This window comes from Salmo trutta, chromosome 9, assembly GCF_901001165.1.
Source record: "Salmo trutta chromosome 9, fSalTru1.1, whole genome shotgun sequence".
In the NCBI taxonomy this organism is placed as follows: domain Eukaryota; kingdom Metazoa; phylum Chordata; class Actinopteri; order Salmoniformes; family Salmonidae; genus Salmo; species Salmo trutta.
In genome coordinates, this window is record NC_042965.1 from 47,304,926 (window position 1) to 47,323,176 (window position 18,251).

Consider the following 18,251-nt stretch of genomic DNA (forward strand, 5'->3'; position numbering starts at 1 on the left):
CTAAATGGCTGCCCAGGGTACCAGGGATGTTCTCTTGATAAGTGTGTGAATTAGAACATTTTCCTGTCCTGCTAAGCATTCAAAATGTAACGAGTACTTTTGGGTGTCTGGGAAAATGTATGGAATAAAAAGTACATTTTCTTTAGGAATGTAGTGAAGCTAAAGTTCTCAAAAATATAAATAGTAAAGTACAGATACGACTTAAATAGTATTTTCACTTAAGTACTTCGCACCACCACAAACGGGGGTTTTGCTTCTGGAAGCTCAACCCGGAAGTGACGTGTTCCGGCACCGGGTTTCCACTAGATAACACGTGGCTGTGTTATCTAGTGGAAACCCGGTGCCGGAACACGTCACTTCCGGGTTGAGCCAAAATGAGCCAAATCATAACAATTCATGAAAACAAACATTTACCTTTTTTGTCTTCATTTAAGTTTTGCGGTGTGGTTAGGTACAAAACCAGATTTTAATTATATACATTTTTAGAAAGAAATGTTGTTTTTTTTTGACTATGCGGCTGCTGTGGTATCTAGTGACGACCAGGGAAAAGGGAATTGTTGAAACGTTTTCGTATTGGATAAGTTCAACTAGTTCAGACTCCGTTTATAAAAACTTCTCTCGTTTCGTGTTTACCGATCACACACACAAGGGATTGGGTCAGTTCTTATTACAGAAGGAATACATATACATGTTAACTGTTGTTCTGTTAATAGTCTCCTGTACTATTTGTGGTTAGTCGACCGCGGAATGGAGTTTCCCGAGGAGGTCCTCGCCCATATATTCTCCTACCTGTCGGTAACGGAACGGGACAGCGCGTCTGCAGTGTGTAAGAGGTGGTCGCAGTCCATGAGCCACCCGCGAGTGTGGCGGTACACTGAAATAAGGTGAGAGATTCAGAGTTCTACCTTACCGGCTGCTCAGACGTTGCACGCAGGGCCGGTAACACGCCAGAAATACACGCCAATGACAAATGGTTTTGGTAACTTGGGCAGAATATGTTCACGTTGATTCAATGAGGCAAAAAGGGCAGTTTAATTCAATAAGACAAAAGCTGCGAAATGGAGAGTTGGAAAATTAATAGAAGAGAGGACCAGAACAGTAGTCTGATGGTATAGAAGAGAGGACCAGAACAGTAGTCTGATGTTATAGAAGAGAGGACCAGAACAGTAGTCTGGTATAGAAGAGAGGACCAGAACAGTAGTCTGATGGTATAGAAGAGAGGACCAGAACAGTAGTCTGTTATAGAAGAGAGGACCAGAACAGTAGTCTGATGGTATAGAAGAGAGGACCAGAACAGTAGTCTGATGGTATAGAAGAGAGGACCAGAACAGTAGTCTGTTATAGAAGAGAGGACCAGAACAGTAGTCTGATGGTATAGAAGAGAGGACCAGAACAGTAGTCTGTTCTAGAAGAGAGGACCAGAACAGTAGTCTGTTCTAGAAGAGAGGACCAGAACAGTAGTCTGATGGTATAGAAGAGAGGACCAGAACAGTAGTCTGTTATAGAAGAGAGGACCACCACTACCAACTCTCCAGGGGTGAGTCTGATAGAGAACACTCTCTCTCTCTCTCTCTCTCTCTCTCTCCAGGGGTGAGTCTGATAGAGAACACTCTCTCTCTCTCTCTCTCTCTCTCTCTCTCTCTCTCTCTCTCCAGGGGTGAGTCTGATAGTAACCTGTTCTCTCTCTCTCTCTCTCCAGGGGTGAGTCTGATAGAGAACTCTCTCTCTCTCTCTCTCTCTCTCTCCCCCCCAGGGGTGAGTCTGATAGTAACCTGTTTTCTCTCTCTCTCTCTCTCTCTCTCTCTCTCCAGGGGTGAGTCTGATAGTAACCTGTTCTCTCTCTCTCTCTCTCTCTCTCTCTCTCTCTCTCTCTCTCTCTCTCTCTCTCCCCCCCCCAGGGGTGAGTCTGATAGTAACCTGTTCTCTCTCTCTCTCTCTCTCTCTCTCCCCCCAGGGGTGAGTCTGATAGTAACCTGTTCTCTCTCTCTCTCTCTCTCCCCCCCAGGGGTGAGTCTGATAGTAACCTGTTCTCTCTCTCTCTCTCTCTCTCTCTCTCTCTCTCTCTCTCTCTCTCTCTCTCCCCCCCCCCCCCCGGGGTGAGTCTGATAGTAACCTGTTCTCTCGCCGTCTGCAGGTGTGAGACCGGGGAACAGGAGGACCCTGCTCTGCAGCATTTCTCCTCTCTCCTGCCATTGGTCCGTCACCTGAAGATCACCGTCAGTTCGCTGAGCGATCCAGCCAATCGCAGCGCTGCCCTGTCCGTCCTCCGCCTGGCCACCAGCGGTCCCCTGCAGACCCTGTCCCTGTCCTGCTCTGGAGGCGTCCCTCTCTTCTACTCAGGTAAACAACAACCAGCTAGTCACTGGCACTGAACTAACACTGGTCTACATGTTAACAACAACCAGCTAGTCACTGGTACTGAACTAACACTGGTCTACATGTTAACAACAACCAGCTAGTCACTGGTACTGAACTAACACTGGTCTAAACAACAACCAGCTAGTTACTGGTACTGAACTAACACTGGTCTACAGGTTAACAACAACCAGCTAGTTACTGGTACTGAACTAACACTGGTCTAAACAACAACCAGCTAGTTACTGGTACTGAACTAACACTGGTCTACAGGTTAACAACAACCAGCTAGTCACTGGTACTGAACTAACACTGGTCTACAGGTTAACAACAACCAGCTAGTCACTGGTACTGAACTAACACTGGTCTACAGGTTAACAACAACCAGCTAGTTACTGGTACTGAACTAACACTGGTCTAAACAACAACCAGCTAGTTACTGGTACTGAACTAACACTGGTCTACACAACAACCAGCTAGTCACTGGTACTGAACTAACACTGGTCTACAGGTTAACAACAACCAGCCATTTACTGGTACTGAACTAACACTGGTCTACAGGTTAACAACAAGCAGCTAGTTACTGGTACTGAACTAACACTGGTCTACAGGTTAACAACAAGCAGCTAGTTACTGGTACTGCACTAACACTGGTCTACAGGTTAACAACAACCAGCTAGTTACTGGTACTGCACTAACACTGGTCTACAGGTTAACAACAACCAGCTAGTTACTGGTACTGAACTAACACTGGTCTACAGGTTAACAACAACCAGCTAGTTACTGGTACTGACCTAACACTGGTCTACAGGTTAACAACAACCAGCTAGTCACTGGTACTGACCTAACACTGGTCTACAGGTTAACAACAACCAGCTAGTCACTGGTACTGAACTAACACTGGTCTAAACAACAACCAGCTAGTTACTGGTACTGAACTAACACTGGTCTACAGGTTAACAACAACCAGCTAGTTACTGGTACTGAACTAACACTGGTCTAAACAACAACCAGCTAGTTACTGGTACTGAACTAACACTGGTCTAAACAACAACCAGCTAGTTACTGGTACTGAACTAACACTGGTCTAAACAACAACCAGCTAGTTACTGGTACTGAACTAACACTGGTCTACAGGTTAACAACAACCAGCTAGTTACTGGTACTGAACTAACACTGGTCTTCAGGTTAACAACAACGAATCTAATGAAACAGATCTAATGGGAAATACATCTGCTGTGATTGGTCAAAAGACCAAAATAATTGGTCTGCCAGTTTAAACGCAGCCTCAGTCGCTCTAGATAAGAACTCCGGTCCTCGAGTACGTCCCGATAGCACACGTTGTTGTCGTAGCCTCAGACTAACTCACCTGATTCAACTCATCAAGGCCCATCCTGGTCTCGCACCAGGGGACCCTCATATACTACTGGCTAATCATTACTACACAAGATCTACACAAAACCTACTGGTTTGTTATTGAGATGTGTAATAAACCAGTTGTAATTTCAGTAGTAATGATTTTTTTGTTGTTAATCCATTTGAGGCCTTGTCTTCATTCAGCTTTGACTTAACTATCTTCAGATTATCTATTTTTTGTTGTCGTTGTTTGTAGCCACATTTCTTCGTCACGTAACCTTTTTTAGAAAATGAAGACAAGCACAAGAGACAACCACTTAGAAGCCGTTATGGAGTGAACGTTATTTAGAACAAGGGTTACGTGGAGAAAATCGGACCTCTGAAATGAAAATATATTGGCCCTGCCTTCAGCAAAATATATTTTAAAAATATACTACAAAACTCTACCTGATTACTACTGGAAACACTACTGTTTTCATACTGAACACTATACAACTACCTGATTACTACAGAAACACTACTGTTTTCATACTGAACACTATAAAACTACCTGATTACTACAGAAACACTACTGTTTTCATACTGAACACTATAAAACTACCTGATTACTACAGAAACACTACTGTTTTCATACTGAACACTATAAAACTACCTGATTACTACAGAAACACTACTGTTTTCCTACTGAACACTATAAAACTCTACTTGAGTAATGCATAAACTAGACATTCACTATAAGTCTCTACATAGTCACTACTGCACAAATTCAGTAGTAGTTGTCGTTCTTCATGAGAGTAGTTACAGTTTGTACACCAGATAATGATATATCCAAAGATTTCTGGTATCCATTACTGGATGTTACAGGTTTGCCAAAATGCAGTCAGAGATTCTTCAACTGACCTGGTATTGGCAGTACTCACTTCATTCTCCATTCTGGACGTTATTTTTTATAAATGTCTGTGTCCAGTTACAGGTGGTTCTACAAACACCACAGAGAAATCAGAAAGGAAGTAAATACAACATTTGTACCACACAAGGAGGTTTCTCGCACATCTTGCATTTCCCAGCATCTTTGCAGGAACTAGTCGTATCTATGCAATGCAGACACATGCAGAAATAGATGAGGCATGTCTCATTCAATACGAAACATGGATTTTATTATCTTTCTGAGTTTTCTCTGGTGTTTCCTGCAACTGAACACAGACATTTTTATAAGATAACTATTTTGGAAGCCATGCTGCATTGGAAGCCATGCTGCATTGGAAGCCATGCTGCATTGGAAGCCATGCAGCATTGGAAGCCATGCTGCATTGGAAGCCATGCAGCATTGGAAGCCATGCTGCATTGGAAGCCATGCTGCAGTGGAAGCCATGCTGCAGTGGAAGCCATGCTGCAGTGGAAGCCATGCTGCATTGGAAGCCATGCTGCATTGGAAGCCATGCTGAATTGGAAGCCATGCTGAATTGGAAGCCATGCTGAATTGGAAGCCATGCTGCATTGGAAGCCATGCTGAATTGGAAGCCATGCTGCATTGGAAGCCATGCTGCATTGGAAGCCATACTGCATTGGAAGCCATGCTGCATTGGAAGCCATGCTGCATTGGAAGCCATGCTGCATTGGAAGCCATGCTGCATTGGAAGCCATGCTGCATTGGAAGCCATGCTGCATTGGAAGCCATGCAGCAGCGAGGCAGTGGTTTAGACCGCTAGACGAAAATCAACCACTTCAAGGTCTCAGAGCGAATGACGTCACTGATTGAACACTACTAGCACACCGCTAACTAGCTAGCCATTTCACATCGGCTACAGTAGTCTGGGGCTACAACAAGCTAACTAGCTAGCCATTTCACATCGACTACAGTAGTCTGGGGCTAGAACAAGCTAACTAGCTAGCCATTTCACATCGGCTACAGTAGTCTGGGGCTACAACAAGCTAACTAGCTAGCCATTTCACATCGGCTACAGTAGTCTGGGGCTACAACAAGCTAACTAGCTAGCCATTTCACATCGGCTACAGTAGTCTGGGGCTACAACAAGCTAACTAGCTAGCCATTTCACATCGGCTACAGTAGTCTGGGGCTACAACAAGCTAACTAGCTAGCCATTTCACATCGGCTACAGTAGTCTGAGGCTACAACAAGAATGAGTACTGTTGGGAGTACTTGAGGACCTGAGTTTAGAACCACTATGCTAAATGACACTAATGTAAATGTGACTATAGGTCACGACCTGGAGGAAGGGCTGGAGGCCGCTCTTACTACAGCTCCGGAACACGTGGGAGGAGCCTTCCTCTCCCACTTGGACCTGAGGGGCGTGCCCTTCACCCTCAGCCAATCCCTGGTGAGGGTCTTGGCCCGGCAGAGCCCCAACCTGAGGAGTCTATTGGTCAACAATCAGACACTGGTGTGTAAAGTGGAGCCAGAGGCTGTGGTGGAAGTACTGGGGCTGTGTCCACTTCTCAACAGACTAGGGCTGTTCTATACCAGGTATGGAGATGTGCTCAACTCCCTATTCAGTGCACAACTTTAGACCAGAGCCCTATTCCCTATGTAGTGCACTACTTTAGACCAGAGCCCTATTCCCTATGTAGTGCACTACTTTAGACCAGAGCCCTATTCAGTGCACTACTTTAGACCAGAGCCCTATTCCCTATATAGTGCACTACTTTAGACCAGAGCCCTATTCAGTGCACTACTTTAGACCAGAGCCCTATTCCCTATGCAGTGCACTACTTTAGACCAGAGCCCTATTCCCTATGCAGTGCACTACTATAGACCAGAGCCCTATTCCCTATGCAGTGCAGTACATTAGACCAGAGCCCTATTCCCTATGCAGTGCACTACATTAGACCAGAGCCCTATTCCCTATGCAGTGCACTACATTAGACCAGAGCCCTATTCCCTATATAGTGCACTACATTAGACCAGAGCCCTATTCCCTATGCAGTGCACTACTATAGACCACAGCCACTCACTTGATCCTAATTTAATAAATTGTAGCTACATTCTTCTTCTCCAGTTTGTCCCAGAAGGTGGTGGATGAGCTGCTGTTGCCTCAACGCTGCCCCCTCCTGGCCATTGAGCTGTTCTGCGAGCGCTTTGCCAAATACGTCCCCCCTCTGGAGGACAACGTGTGGGCTGGGCTGAAGCACAGACACCCGGGGTTAAAGGTCAGTTAAAGGTGCCTTGAGGAGGTAACCCCAAACGATAATTTAAATCATTAATTTATTAGGAAATAAACATGTAACGTACAGGGCAATAGTAGCCTGGTCTCACATCTGTTAGTGCTGTTAACTCCTATGGTTATTGTAGTGTGACAAATCAAATGTTATTTGTCACATGCGCCTAATACAACAGGTGTAGTAGACCTTACAGTGAAATGCTGAATACAACAGGTGTAGTAGACCTCACAGTGAAATGCTGAATACAACAGGTGTAGTAGACCTCACAGTGAAATGCTGAATACAACAGGTGTAGTAGACCTTACAGTGAAATGCTGAATACAACAGGTGTAGACCTCACAGTGAAATGCTGAATACAACAGGTGTAGTAGACCTCACAGTGAAATGCTGAATACAACAGGTGTAGTAGACCTCACAGTGAAATGCTGAATACAACAGGTGTAGACCTCACAGTGAAATGCTGAATACAACAGGTGTAGTAGACCTTACAGTGAAATGCTGAATACAACAGGTGTAGTAGACCTTACAGTGAAATGCTGAATACAACAGGTGTAGTAGACCTTACAGTGAAATGCTGAATACAACAGGTGTAGTAGACCTCACAGTGAAATGCTGAATACAACAAGTGTAGTAGACCTCACAGTGAAATGCTGAATACAACAGGTGTAGTAGACCTCACAGTGAAATGCTGAATACAACAGGTGTAGTAGACCTCACAGTGAAATGCTGAATACAACAGGTGTAGTAGACCTTACAGTGAAATGCTGAATACCACAGGTGTAGTAGACCTCACAGTGAAATGCTGAATACAACAGGTGTAGTAGACCTTACAGTGAAATGCTGAATACAACAGGTGTAGACCTTACAGTGAAATGCTGAATACAACAGGTGTAGTAGACCTTACAGTGAAATGCTGAATACAACAGGTGTAGTAGACCTTACAGTGAAATGCTGAATACAACAGGTGTAGTAGACCTCACAGTGAAATGCTGAATACAACAGGTGTAGTAGACCTCACAGTGAAATGCTGAATACAACAGGTGTAGTAGACCTTACAGTGAAATGCTGAATACAACAGGTGTAGATAGACCTTACAGTGAAATGCTGAATACAACAGGTGTAGACCTCACAGTGAAATGCTGAATACAACAGGTGTAGTAGACCTCACAGTGAAATGCTGAATACAACAGGTGTAGTAGACCTCACAGTGAAATGCTGAATACAACAGGTGTAGACCTCACAGTGAAATGCTGAATACAACAGGTGTAGACCTCACAGTGAAATGCTGAATACCACAGGTGTAGTAGACCTCACAGTGAAATGCTGAATACCACAGGTGTAGACCTCACAGTGAAATGCTGAATACAACAGGTGTAGTAGACCTTAGGGAAATGCTGAATACAGCAGGTGTAGTAGACCTTACAGTGAAATGCTGAATACAACAGGTGTAGTACATTTACATTTACATTTAAGTCATTTAGCAGACGCTCTTATCCAGAGCGACTTACAAATTGGTGCATTCACCTATAATATCCAGTAGAACAACCACTTTACAATAGTGCATCTAATCTTTTAAAGGGGGGGGGGGTGTTAGAAGGATTACTTTATCCTATCCCAGGTATTCCTTAAAGAGGTGGGGTTTCAGGTGTCTCCGGAAGGTGGTGGTTGACTCCGCTGTCCTGGCATCGTGAGGGAGCTTGTTCCACCATTGGGGTGCCAGAGCAGCGAACAGTTTTGATTGGGCTGAGCGGGAACTGTGCTTCCTCAGAGGTAGGGAGGCGAGCAGGCCAGAGGTGGATGAACGCAGTGCCCTTGTTTGGGTGTAGGGCCTGATCAGAGCCTGAAGGTACGGAGGTGCCGTTCCCCTCACAGCTCCGTAGGCAAGCACCATGGTCTTGTAGCGGATGCGAGCTTCAACTGGAAGCCAGTGGAGAGAGCGGAGGAGCGGGGTGACGTGAGAGAACTTGGGAAGGTTGAACACCAGACGGGCTGCGGCGTTCTGGATGAGTTGTAGGGGTTTGATGGCACAGGCAGGGAGCCCAGCCAATAGCGAGTTGCAGTAATCCAGACGGGAGATGACAAGTGCCTGGATTAGGACCTGCGCCGCTTCCTGTGTGAGGCAGGGTCGTACTCTGCGAATGTTGTAGAGCATGAACCTACAGGATCGGGTCACCGCCTTGATGTTAGTGGAGAACGACAGGGTGTTGTCCAGGATCACGCCAAGGTTCTTAGCACTCTGGGAGGAGGACACAAGGGAGTTGTCAACCGTGATGGCGAGATCATGGAACGGGCAGTCCTTCCCCGGGAGGAAGAGCAGCTCCGTCTTGCCGAGGTTCAGCTTGAGGTGGTGATCCGTCATCCACACTGATATGTCTGCCAGACATGCAGAGATGCGATTCGCCACCTGGTTGTCAGAAGGGGGAAAGGAGAAGATTAATTGTGTGTCGTCTGCATAGCAATGATAGGAGAGACCGTGTGAGGATATGACAGAGCCAAGTGACTTGGTGTATAGCGAGAATAGGAGAGGGCCTAGAACAGAGCCCTGGGGGACACCAGTGGTGAGAGCACGTGGTGCGGAGACAGATTCTCGCCACGCCACCTGGTAGGAGCGACCTGTCAGGTAGGACGCAATCCAAGCGTGGGCCGCGCCGGAGATGCCCAGCTCGGAGAGGGTGGAGAGGAGGATCTGATGGTTCACAGTATCAAAGGCAGCAGATAGGTCTAGAAGGATGAGAGCAGAGGAGAGAGAGTTAGCTTTAGCAGTGCGGAGAGCCTCCGTGACACAGAGAAGAGCAGTCTCAGTTGAATGCCCAGTCTTAAAACCTGACTGATTAGGATCAAGAAGGTCGTTCTGAGAGAGATAGCAGGAGAGCTGGCCAAGGACGGCACGTTCAAGAGTTTTGGAGAGAAAAGAAAGAAGGGATACTGGTCTGTAGTTGTTGACATCGGAGGGATCGAGTGTAGGTTTTTTCAGAAGGGGTGCAACTCTCGCTCTCTTGAAGACGGAAGGGACGTAGCCAGCGGTCAAGGATGAGTTGATGAGCGAGGTGAGGTAGGGGAGAAGGTCTCCGGAAATGGTCTGGAGAAGAGAGGAGGGGATAGGGTCAAGTGGGCAGGTTGTTGGGCGGCCGGCCGTCACAAGACGCGAGATTTCATCTGAAGAGAGAGGGGAGAAAGAGGTCAAAGCACAGGGTAGGGCAGTGTGAGCAGGACCAGCGGTGTCGCTTGACTTAGCAAACGAGGATCGGATGTCGTCAACCTTCTTTTCAAAATGGTTGACGAAGTGATCCGCAGTGAGGGAGGAGGGGGGGGGGAGGGGGGAGGAGGATTCAGGAGGGAGGAGAAGGTATCAAAAAGCTTCCTAGGGTTAGAGGCAGATGCTTGGAATTTAGAGTGGTAGAAAGTGGCTTTAGCAGCAGAGACAGAAGAGGAAAATGTAGAGAGGAGGGAGTGAAAGGATACCAGGTCCGCAGGGAGGCGAGTTTTCCTCCATTTCCGCTCGGCTGCCCGGAGCCCTGTTCTGTGAGCTCGCAGTGAGTCGTCGAGCCACGGAGCAGGAGGGGAGGACCGAGCCGGCCTGGAGGATGGGGGACAGAGAAAATCAAAGGATGCAGAGAGGGAGGAGAGGAGGGTTGAGGAGGCAGAATCAGGAGATAGGTTGGAGAAGGTTTGAGCAGAGGGAAGAGATGATAGGATGGAAGAGGAGAGAGTAGTGGGAGAGAGAGAGCGAAGGTTGGGACGGCGCAATACCATCCGAGTAGGGGCAGAGTGAGAAGTTTTTGATGAGAGCGAGAGGGAAAAGGATACAAGGTAGTGGTCGGAGACTTGGAGAGGAGTTGCAATGAGATTAGTAGACCTTACAGTGAAATGCTGAATACAACAGGTGTAGATAGACCTTACAGTGAAATGCTGAATACAACAGGTGTAGACCTCACAGTGAAATGCTGAATACAACAGGTGTAGTAGACCTCACAGTGAAATGCTGAATACAACAGGTGTAGACCTCACAGTGAAATGCTGAATACCACAGGTGTAGACCTCACAGTGAAATGCTGAATACAACAGGTGTAGTAGACCTTACAGTGAAATGCTGAATACAACAGGTGTAGTAGACCTTACAGTGAAATGCTGAATACAACAGGTGTAGTAGACCTTAGTGAAATGCTGAATACAACAGGTGTAGTAGACCTCACAGTGAAATGCTGAATACAACAGGTGTAGTAGACCTTACAGTGAAATGCTGAATACAACAGGTGTAGACCTCACAGTGAAATGCTGAATACAACAGGTGTAGACCTCACAGTGAAATGCTGAATACAACAGGTGTAGACCTCACAGTGAAATGCTTACTTACAAGCCCTTAACCAACAATGCAGTTTTAAGAAAATACCATAAAAAAAAGTAAGAGATGAGAATAACAAATAATTAAAGAGCAGCAGGAAATAACAATGTGGAGGCTATATACAGGGTATTACGGTACAGAGTCAATGTGGAGGCTATATACAGGGTATTACGGTACAGAGTCAATGTGGAGGCTATATACAGGGGGTACCGGTACAGAGTCAGTGTGGAGGCTATATACAGGGTATTACGGTACAGAGTCAAAGTGGAGGCTATATACAGGGTATTATGATACAGAGTCAGTGTGGAGGCTATATACAGGGGGTACCGGTACAGAGTCAAAGTGGAGGCTATATACAGGGTATTACGGTACAGAGTCAGTGTGGAGGCTATATACAGGGGGTACCGGTACAGAGTCAATGTGGAGGCTATATACAGGGGGTACCGGTTCAGAGTCAATGTGGAGGCTATATACAGGGGGTACCGGTACAGAGTCAATGTGGGGGCTATATTCAGGGGGTACCGGTACAGAGTCAATGTGGAGGCTATATACAGAGGGTACTGGTACAGAGTCAATGTGGAGGCTATATACAGGGGGTACCGGTACAGAGTCAATGTGGAGGCTATATACAGGGGGTACCGGTACAGAGTCAATGTGGAGGCTATATACAGGGGGTACCGGTACAGAGTCAATGTGGAGGCTATATACAGGGGGTACCGGTACAGAGTCAATGTGGAGGCTATATACAGGGGGTACCGGTACAGAGTCAATGTGGAGGCTATATACAGGGGGTACCGGTACAGAGTCAATGTTCGGAGCACAGGTGTCGAGGTAATTTTATTTAACCAGGTAGGCAAGTTGAGAACAAGTTCTCATTTACAATTGCGTTTGCAATTGAGGTAATATGTACATGTAGGTAGAGTTATTAAAGTGACTATGCATGGATAATAAACAGAGAGTTGCAGTAGCGTAGAGGGGGGGGGGGCAATGCAAATAGTCTGGGTCCCCATTTGATTAGGTGTTCAGGAGTCTTATGGCTTGGGTATAGAAGCTGTTTTGAAGCCTCTTGGACCTAGACTTGGTGCTCCGGTACTGCTTGCCGTGCGGTAGCAGAGAGAACAGTCTATGACTAGGGTGGCTGGAGTCTTTGACCATTTTTAGGGCCTTCCTCTGACACCGCCTGGTATAGAGGTCCTGGATGGCAGGAAGCTTGGCCGGAGACACGCACCCCAAGGCTAGTGCGAGGAGCTGGTACTAGAGGTACCAGACTGGAGACATGCACCCCAAGGCTAGTGCGTGGAGCGGGAACTGGATACACTGGGTCATGAGTAGGCACCGGCGGTCTGGAGCGCACCGCCTGCACAACCCGTCCTGGCTGGATGGTAACAGTAGCCCTGCACGAGCGGAGTGTTGGCACAGGGCGAACTGGGCTGTGCAGAGGCCTGATGGCTGCCGTGCGTAGAGCAGGCGTAGGGTAGCCAGGGCCTAGGAGACGTACTGGTGGCCAGATGCGCTGTGCAGGCATCCTCCTACCAGGCTGGATGCCCACTGCACGGCACTTGCGAGGGGCTGGGATCGCTCACACCGGACTGTGCGTGCGCATGGGCGAGATCGTGCGCACTTCCGCATACAACGGTGCTCTCATGATCCGTTGCTCCCCATAATAAGCACGGGGAGTTGGCTTAGGCCCAGCCAAACTACCCGTGTGCCCCCCCAAATTTTTTTATTGGGGGTGCCTCTCGTGCTTTCGTCGTTGGGCACGCTCTTCGTACTTTCGCCGTTCCTCCCTCGCTGTCTCCACCTGTTTCCATGGCAGGGTCTTGTCCCCTGCCATTACCTCCTCCAATGTCAATGATGTCCTCCGCTCCCTTCTCTCCCAGGATCCTTGCTCCTCCGCTGCTTGGTCCGTTGGTGGTGGGAAGTTCTGTCACGGTTGTTGTATGGATTGGACCAAGGCGCAGCGGGAATGTGTATGCTCAACTTCTTTATTGAGAAGAAAACCAAAACAAACACTTAAACAAAAACAACGACAAGAAAACAGTCCTGTAAGGCACACAGCTACACATGGAACAACTACCCACAAAAACCCATGAAAAAACACCCCTACTAAATAGGACCTTCAATTAGAGGCAACGAGGTTACAGCTGCCTCCAATTGAAGGTCAACCCAAATAAACTACACATAGACCTAGACATACTAGATAAACTTAGAAATATACTAACATAGAACATAGCCCAACAAACCCCGAAACACATAAAACAAACACCCCCTGCCAAGTCCTGACCAAACTACAATAACAAATAACCCCTATTACTGGTCAGGACGTGACACATTGCTTGTAAGTAAGCATATCTTTGTAAGGTAAACCTGTTGTATTCGGTGCATGTGACAAATAACATTTGATTTGTTGTATTAATATGTGTATTATGTTGTATTACAGTGCATTCGGAAAGTATTCAGACCCCTTGACTATTTACACATTTTGTTACTTTTACAGCCTTATTTTAAAATGGGTAAAAATGTTTTTTAAAAACTCAGCAATCTACACCCATAATAACAAAGCGAAAAAAGGTTTTTATATTTTTTGGCTAATATATAATTGGCGTTGTCCGGGTTTGGCCTGGGTAGGCCGTTATTGTGAATAAGAAGTTGTTCCTAACGGACTTGCCTCGTTAAATAAAGGTAAAAAAAAACTCTCCATATTGACATGATTGGTTGAAGGTAGGTGGGGGCTGTACATCCTGCATAAACACAAACTCACTTCCTTGACAACAGCTCTGTACTGCCCCGTGAAGCGTAAGAAGTATGAATACCCTGACTTCTGCTGAGGCCATGTCACTGTAAATGTCGCATGGCCAATGCAGAAGTCGGATTGACCAAGCGCCCAGATACACAATGTACTTCTCTCTCCAGAATGCTCTCTCACCCGCCAATTTGTGCACATTCATTGTTTCAGAATTTCATTGTGTGAATTGTTTAAGTTTGATTGTTAGTATATATTCATTTCCCAGTGCATTCAGAAAGTAATTCAGAACCCTTGACTTTTTCCACATTTTGTTATGGTATAGCACAATACCCCATAATGACAAAGAGAAAACAGGTTTTTAGAAATGTTTGCAAATGTATTAAAAATAAAAAACAGAAATACCTTATTTACATTATTATTCAGACCCTTTGCTATGAGACTCTAAATTGAGCTCAGGTTCATCCTGTTTCCATTGATCATCCTTCAGATGTTTCTACAACTTGATTGGAGTCCACCTGTGGTAAATTCAATTGATTGGACATGATTTGGAAAGGCACACACCTGTCTGTATAAGGTCCCACAGTTTGTGTACCGCAGGGCAGCTCTCTAGGCCCTCTACTCTTTTCTATTTTGACCAATGATCTGGCATTAAACACAGCCTGTGTGTCCATGTATGCTGGTGATTCAACCATATACGCATCAGCAACCACAGCTAATGAAGTCACTGAAACCCTTAAAGAGTTGCAGTCTGTTTTGGAATGGGTGGCCAGTAATAAACTGGTCCTGAACATCTCTAAAACTAAGAGCATTGTATTTGGTACAAATCATTCCCTAAGTTCTAGACCTCAGCTGAATCTGGTAATGAATGGTGTTGCTGTTGAACACATTGAGGAGACTAAATTACTTGTCGTTACTTTAGATTGTAAACTGTCATGGTCAAAACATGTAGATTCAATGGTTGTAAAGATGAGGAGAGGTCTAGCCATAATAAAGAGATGCTCTGCTTTTTTGACACTACACTCCAATAGGCAAGTTCTGCAGGCTCTAGTTTTGTCATATCTTGATTATTGTCCAGTCGTGTGGTCGAGTCCTGCAAGGAAAGACCTAGTTAAGCTGCAGCTGGCCCAGAACAGACCGGCACGTCTTGCTCTTCATTGTAATCAGAGGGCTGATATTAATACTATGCATGCCAGCCTCTCTTGGCTAAGAGTTGAGGAGAGACTGACTGCATCACTTCTTCTTTTTATAAGAACCAATGTGTTTAAAATCCCAAATTGTTTGCATAGTCAACTTCCACACAGCTCTGACACACACACTTATCCCACCAGACATGCCACCTGGGGTCTTTTCACAGTCCCCAAATCCAGAACAGAATTCAAGAAAGCGTACAGTATTATATAGAGCCCTTATTGCATTGAGCTGGCCGCCCGGCCAAACTGAACAATCAGGGGAGAAGGGCCATGGTCAGGGAGGTGACCAAGAACCCGATGGTCACTCTGATAGAGGTCCTATGTGGGGATGGGAGAACCTTCCAGAAGGTTAACCATCTCTGCAGCACTCCACCAATCGGGCCTTTATTGTAGAGTGGCCAGACAGAAGCCACTCCTCAGTAAAAGGCACATGACAGCCTGCTTAGAGTTTGCCAAAAGACTCTAAAGACTCTCAGACCATGAGAAACCAAGATTCTCTGGTCTGATGAAACCAATATTGAACACTTTGGCCTGAATGCCAAGCCTCATGTCTGGAGGAAACCTGGCACCATCCCTACGGTGAAGCATGGTGGTGGCAGCATCATGCTGTGGGGATGTTTTTCAGCAGCAGGGACTGAGAGACTAGTCAGGATCGAGGGAAAGATGAACGGAGCAAAGTACAGAGATCCTTGATGAAAACCTGCTCCAGATGTCTCAGGACCTCAGACTGGAGCGAAGGTTCACCTTCCAACAGGACAACGACCCTAAGCACACAGCCAAGACAACGCAGGAGTGGCTTCGGTACAAGTCTCTGAATGTCCTTGAGTGGCCCAGTCAGAGCCTGGACTTGAACCCAATCAATAATCTCTGGAGAGACCTGAAAATAGCTGTGCAGCGACGCTCCCCATCCAACCTGACAGAGCTTGAGAGGATCTGCAGAGAGGAATGGGAGAAACTCCCCAAATACAGGTGTGACAAGCTTGTAGCATCATACCCAAGAAGACTCGATGCTGTAATCACTGCCAAAGGTGCTTCAACAAAGTACTGAGTAAAGGGTCTGAATACTTATGTAAATGTGATATTTAATTATTATTTTTTTTTATACATTTGCAAAAATATCTAAAACTTGTTTTTGCTTTATCATTATGGGGTATTGTGATGTCATTATGGGGTATTGTGATGTCATTATGGGGTATTGTGTGTAGATTGATGAGGGGAAAAAAACAATTTAATCATTTTATAATAAGGCTGTAACGTAACAAAATGTGGAAAAAGTCAAGGGGTCTGAATACTTTTGAATGCATTGTATGTTTGTTATGTTCTATTAATGTGTGTACTATGTTGTATTAATGTGTCTGTTATTTTAATGTCTATGTTGTATTAATGTGTCTGTTGTTTTATTGTGTAATATGTTGTAGTAATATGTCTGTTTTAATGTTTATGTTGTCTTAATGTGTAATATGTTGTATTAATGTGTAATATGTTGTTTTAATGTCTATGTTGTATTAATGTGTAATATGTTGTTTTAATGTTTGTTGTATTAATGTGTAATATGTTGTAGTATTATGTTGTAGTAATGTGTGTATTATATTCCAGGTAAGCCTGATATTGGACCACACTCTTCCCATGGATCATTTCAGCTCCGTATTGCAGCCCAGCGTTCCTCTGCAGCACCTGGAACTCCTCACATTTACTGACCTGGTCCAGCAGACACACCTGGTCACCCAGAGCTACAGCCACGCCCTGGAGACAATCATACTCCAGACCACCTCGTCTCCAGAGCTGGACTCCGCCCTGCGCTCCCTGGCCGCAGCCTGCAGCCACCTCAGAGAGGTCCACTGTTACTGTGTGGTGTCGTGTGATGTCGTCAGGGCCTTTAAAGACTGCTGCCCTCACCTGTGGAGATACACACTGAAGACACGCAAAGAGCCACACCCCTGGAGATGCACTGTTATTAAATGACAACCAATCACACCCTTGGAAATGCACTGTTATTAAATGACAACCAATCACACCCCTGGAAATGCACTGTTATTCAATGACAACCAATCACACCCCTGGAAATGCACTGTTATTCAATGACAACCAATCACACCCCTGGAAATGCACTGTTATTCAATGACAACCAATCACACCCCTGGAAATGCACTGTTATTAAATGACAACCAATCACACCCCTGGAAATGCACTGTTATTAAATTACAACCAATCAGACATGTTACACCAGCCACAGTTAAAACATAGGGGGCACAGGGGCACATGCCCCCTCAGATTTGTCCTGTTAAAAAAAATAAAGACATTTACACTACCTGTCAAAAGTTTTAGAACACCTACTGATTCAAGGGGTTTTCTTTATTTTTACTATTTTCTACCTTGTAGGATAATAGTGAAGACATCAAAACTATGAAATAACACATATGGAATCATGTAGTAACCAAAAAAAGTGTTAAACAAATGAAAATATATGTTTGAGATTCTTCAAATAGCCACCCTTTGCCTTCATGACAGCTTTGCACACTCTTGGCATTCTCTCAACCAGCTTCATGAGGTAGTCATCTGGAATGCATTTAATTTAACAGGTGTGCCTTCTTAAAAGTTAATTTGTGGAATTTCTTTCATGAATGAGTTTGAGCCAATCAGTTGTGTTGTGACAAGATAGGGTTGGTATACAGAAGATAGCCCTATTTGGTAAAAGACCAAGTCCATATTATGGCAAGAACAGCTCAAATAAGCAGAGAGAAACGACAGTCCATCATTACTTTAAGACATGAAGGTCAGTCAATCTGGAAAATTTCAAGACCTTTGAAAGTTTCTTCAAGTGCAGTCGCAAAAGCCATCAAGTGCTATCATGAAACTGGCTCTCATGAGGACCGCCACAGGAACGGAAGACCCAGAGTTACCTCTGCTGCAGAGGATAAGTTCATTAGAGTCACCAGCCTCAGACATTGCAGCCCAAATAAATGCTTCACAGAGTTCAAGTAAAAGACATCTCAACATTAACTGTTCAGAGGAGACTGCGTGAATCAGGCCTTCATGGTCGAATTTCTGCAAAGAAACCACTACTAAAGGACACCAATAATAA

The 18,251-nt window shown here is 45.5% G+C and overlaps 1 protein-coding gene across 1 annotated transcript; it reads left to right on the forward strand.

The window, feature by feature from the left end:
• The first annotated feature begins 351 nt into the window (after positions 1-351).
• On the forward strand, positions 352-17,381 carry fbxl8 (F-box and leucine-rich repeat protein 8). Its single transcript, XM_029763890.1, has 5 exons — positions 352-884; positions 2,135-2,340; positions 5,932-6,196; positions 6,729-6,879; positions 16,766-17,381. Exons 1-5 carry the CDS (start codon positions 748-750, stop codon positions 17,129-17,131), a joined length of 1,125 nt encoding a protein of 374 aa, XP_029619750.1. The 5' UTR covers positions 352-747; the 3' UTR covers positions 17,132-17,381.
• Positions 17,382-18,251: the final 870 nt, after the last annotated feature.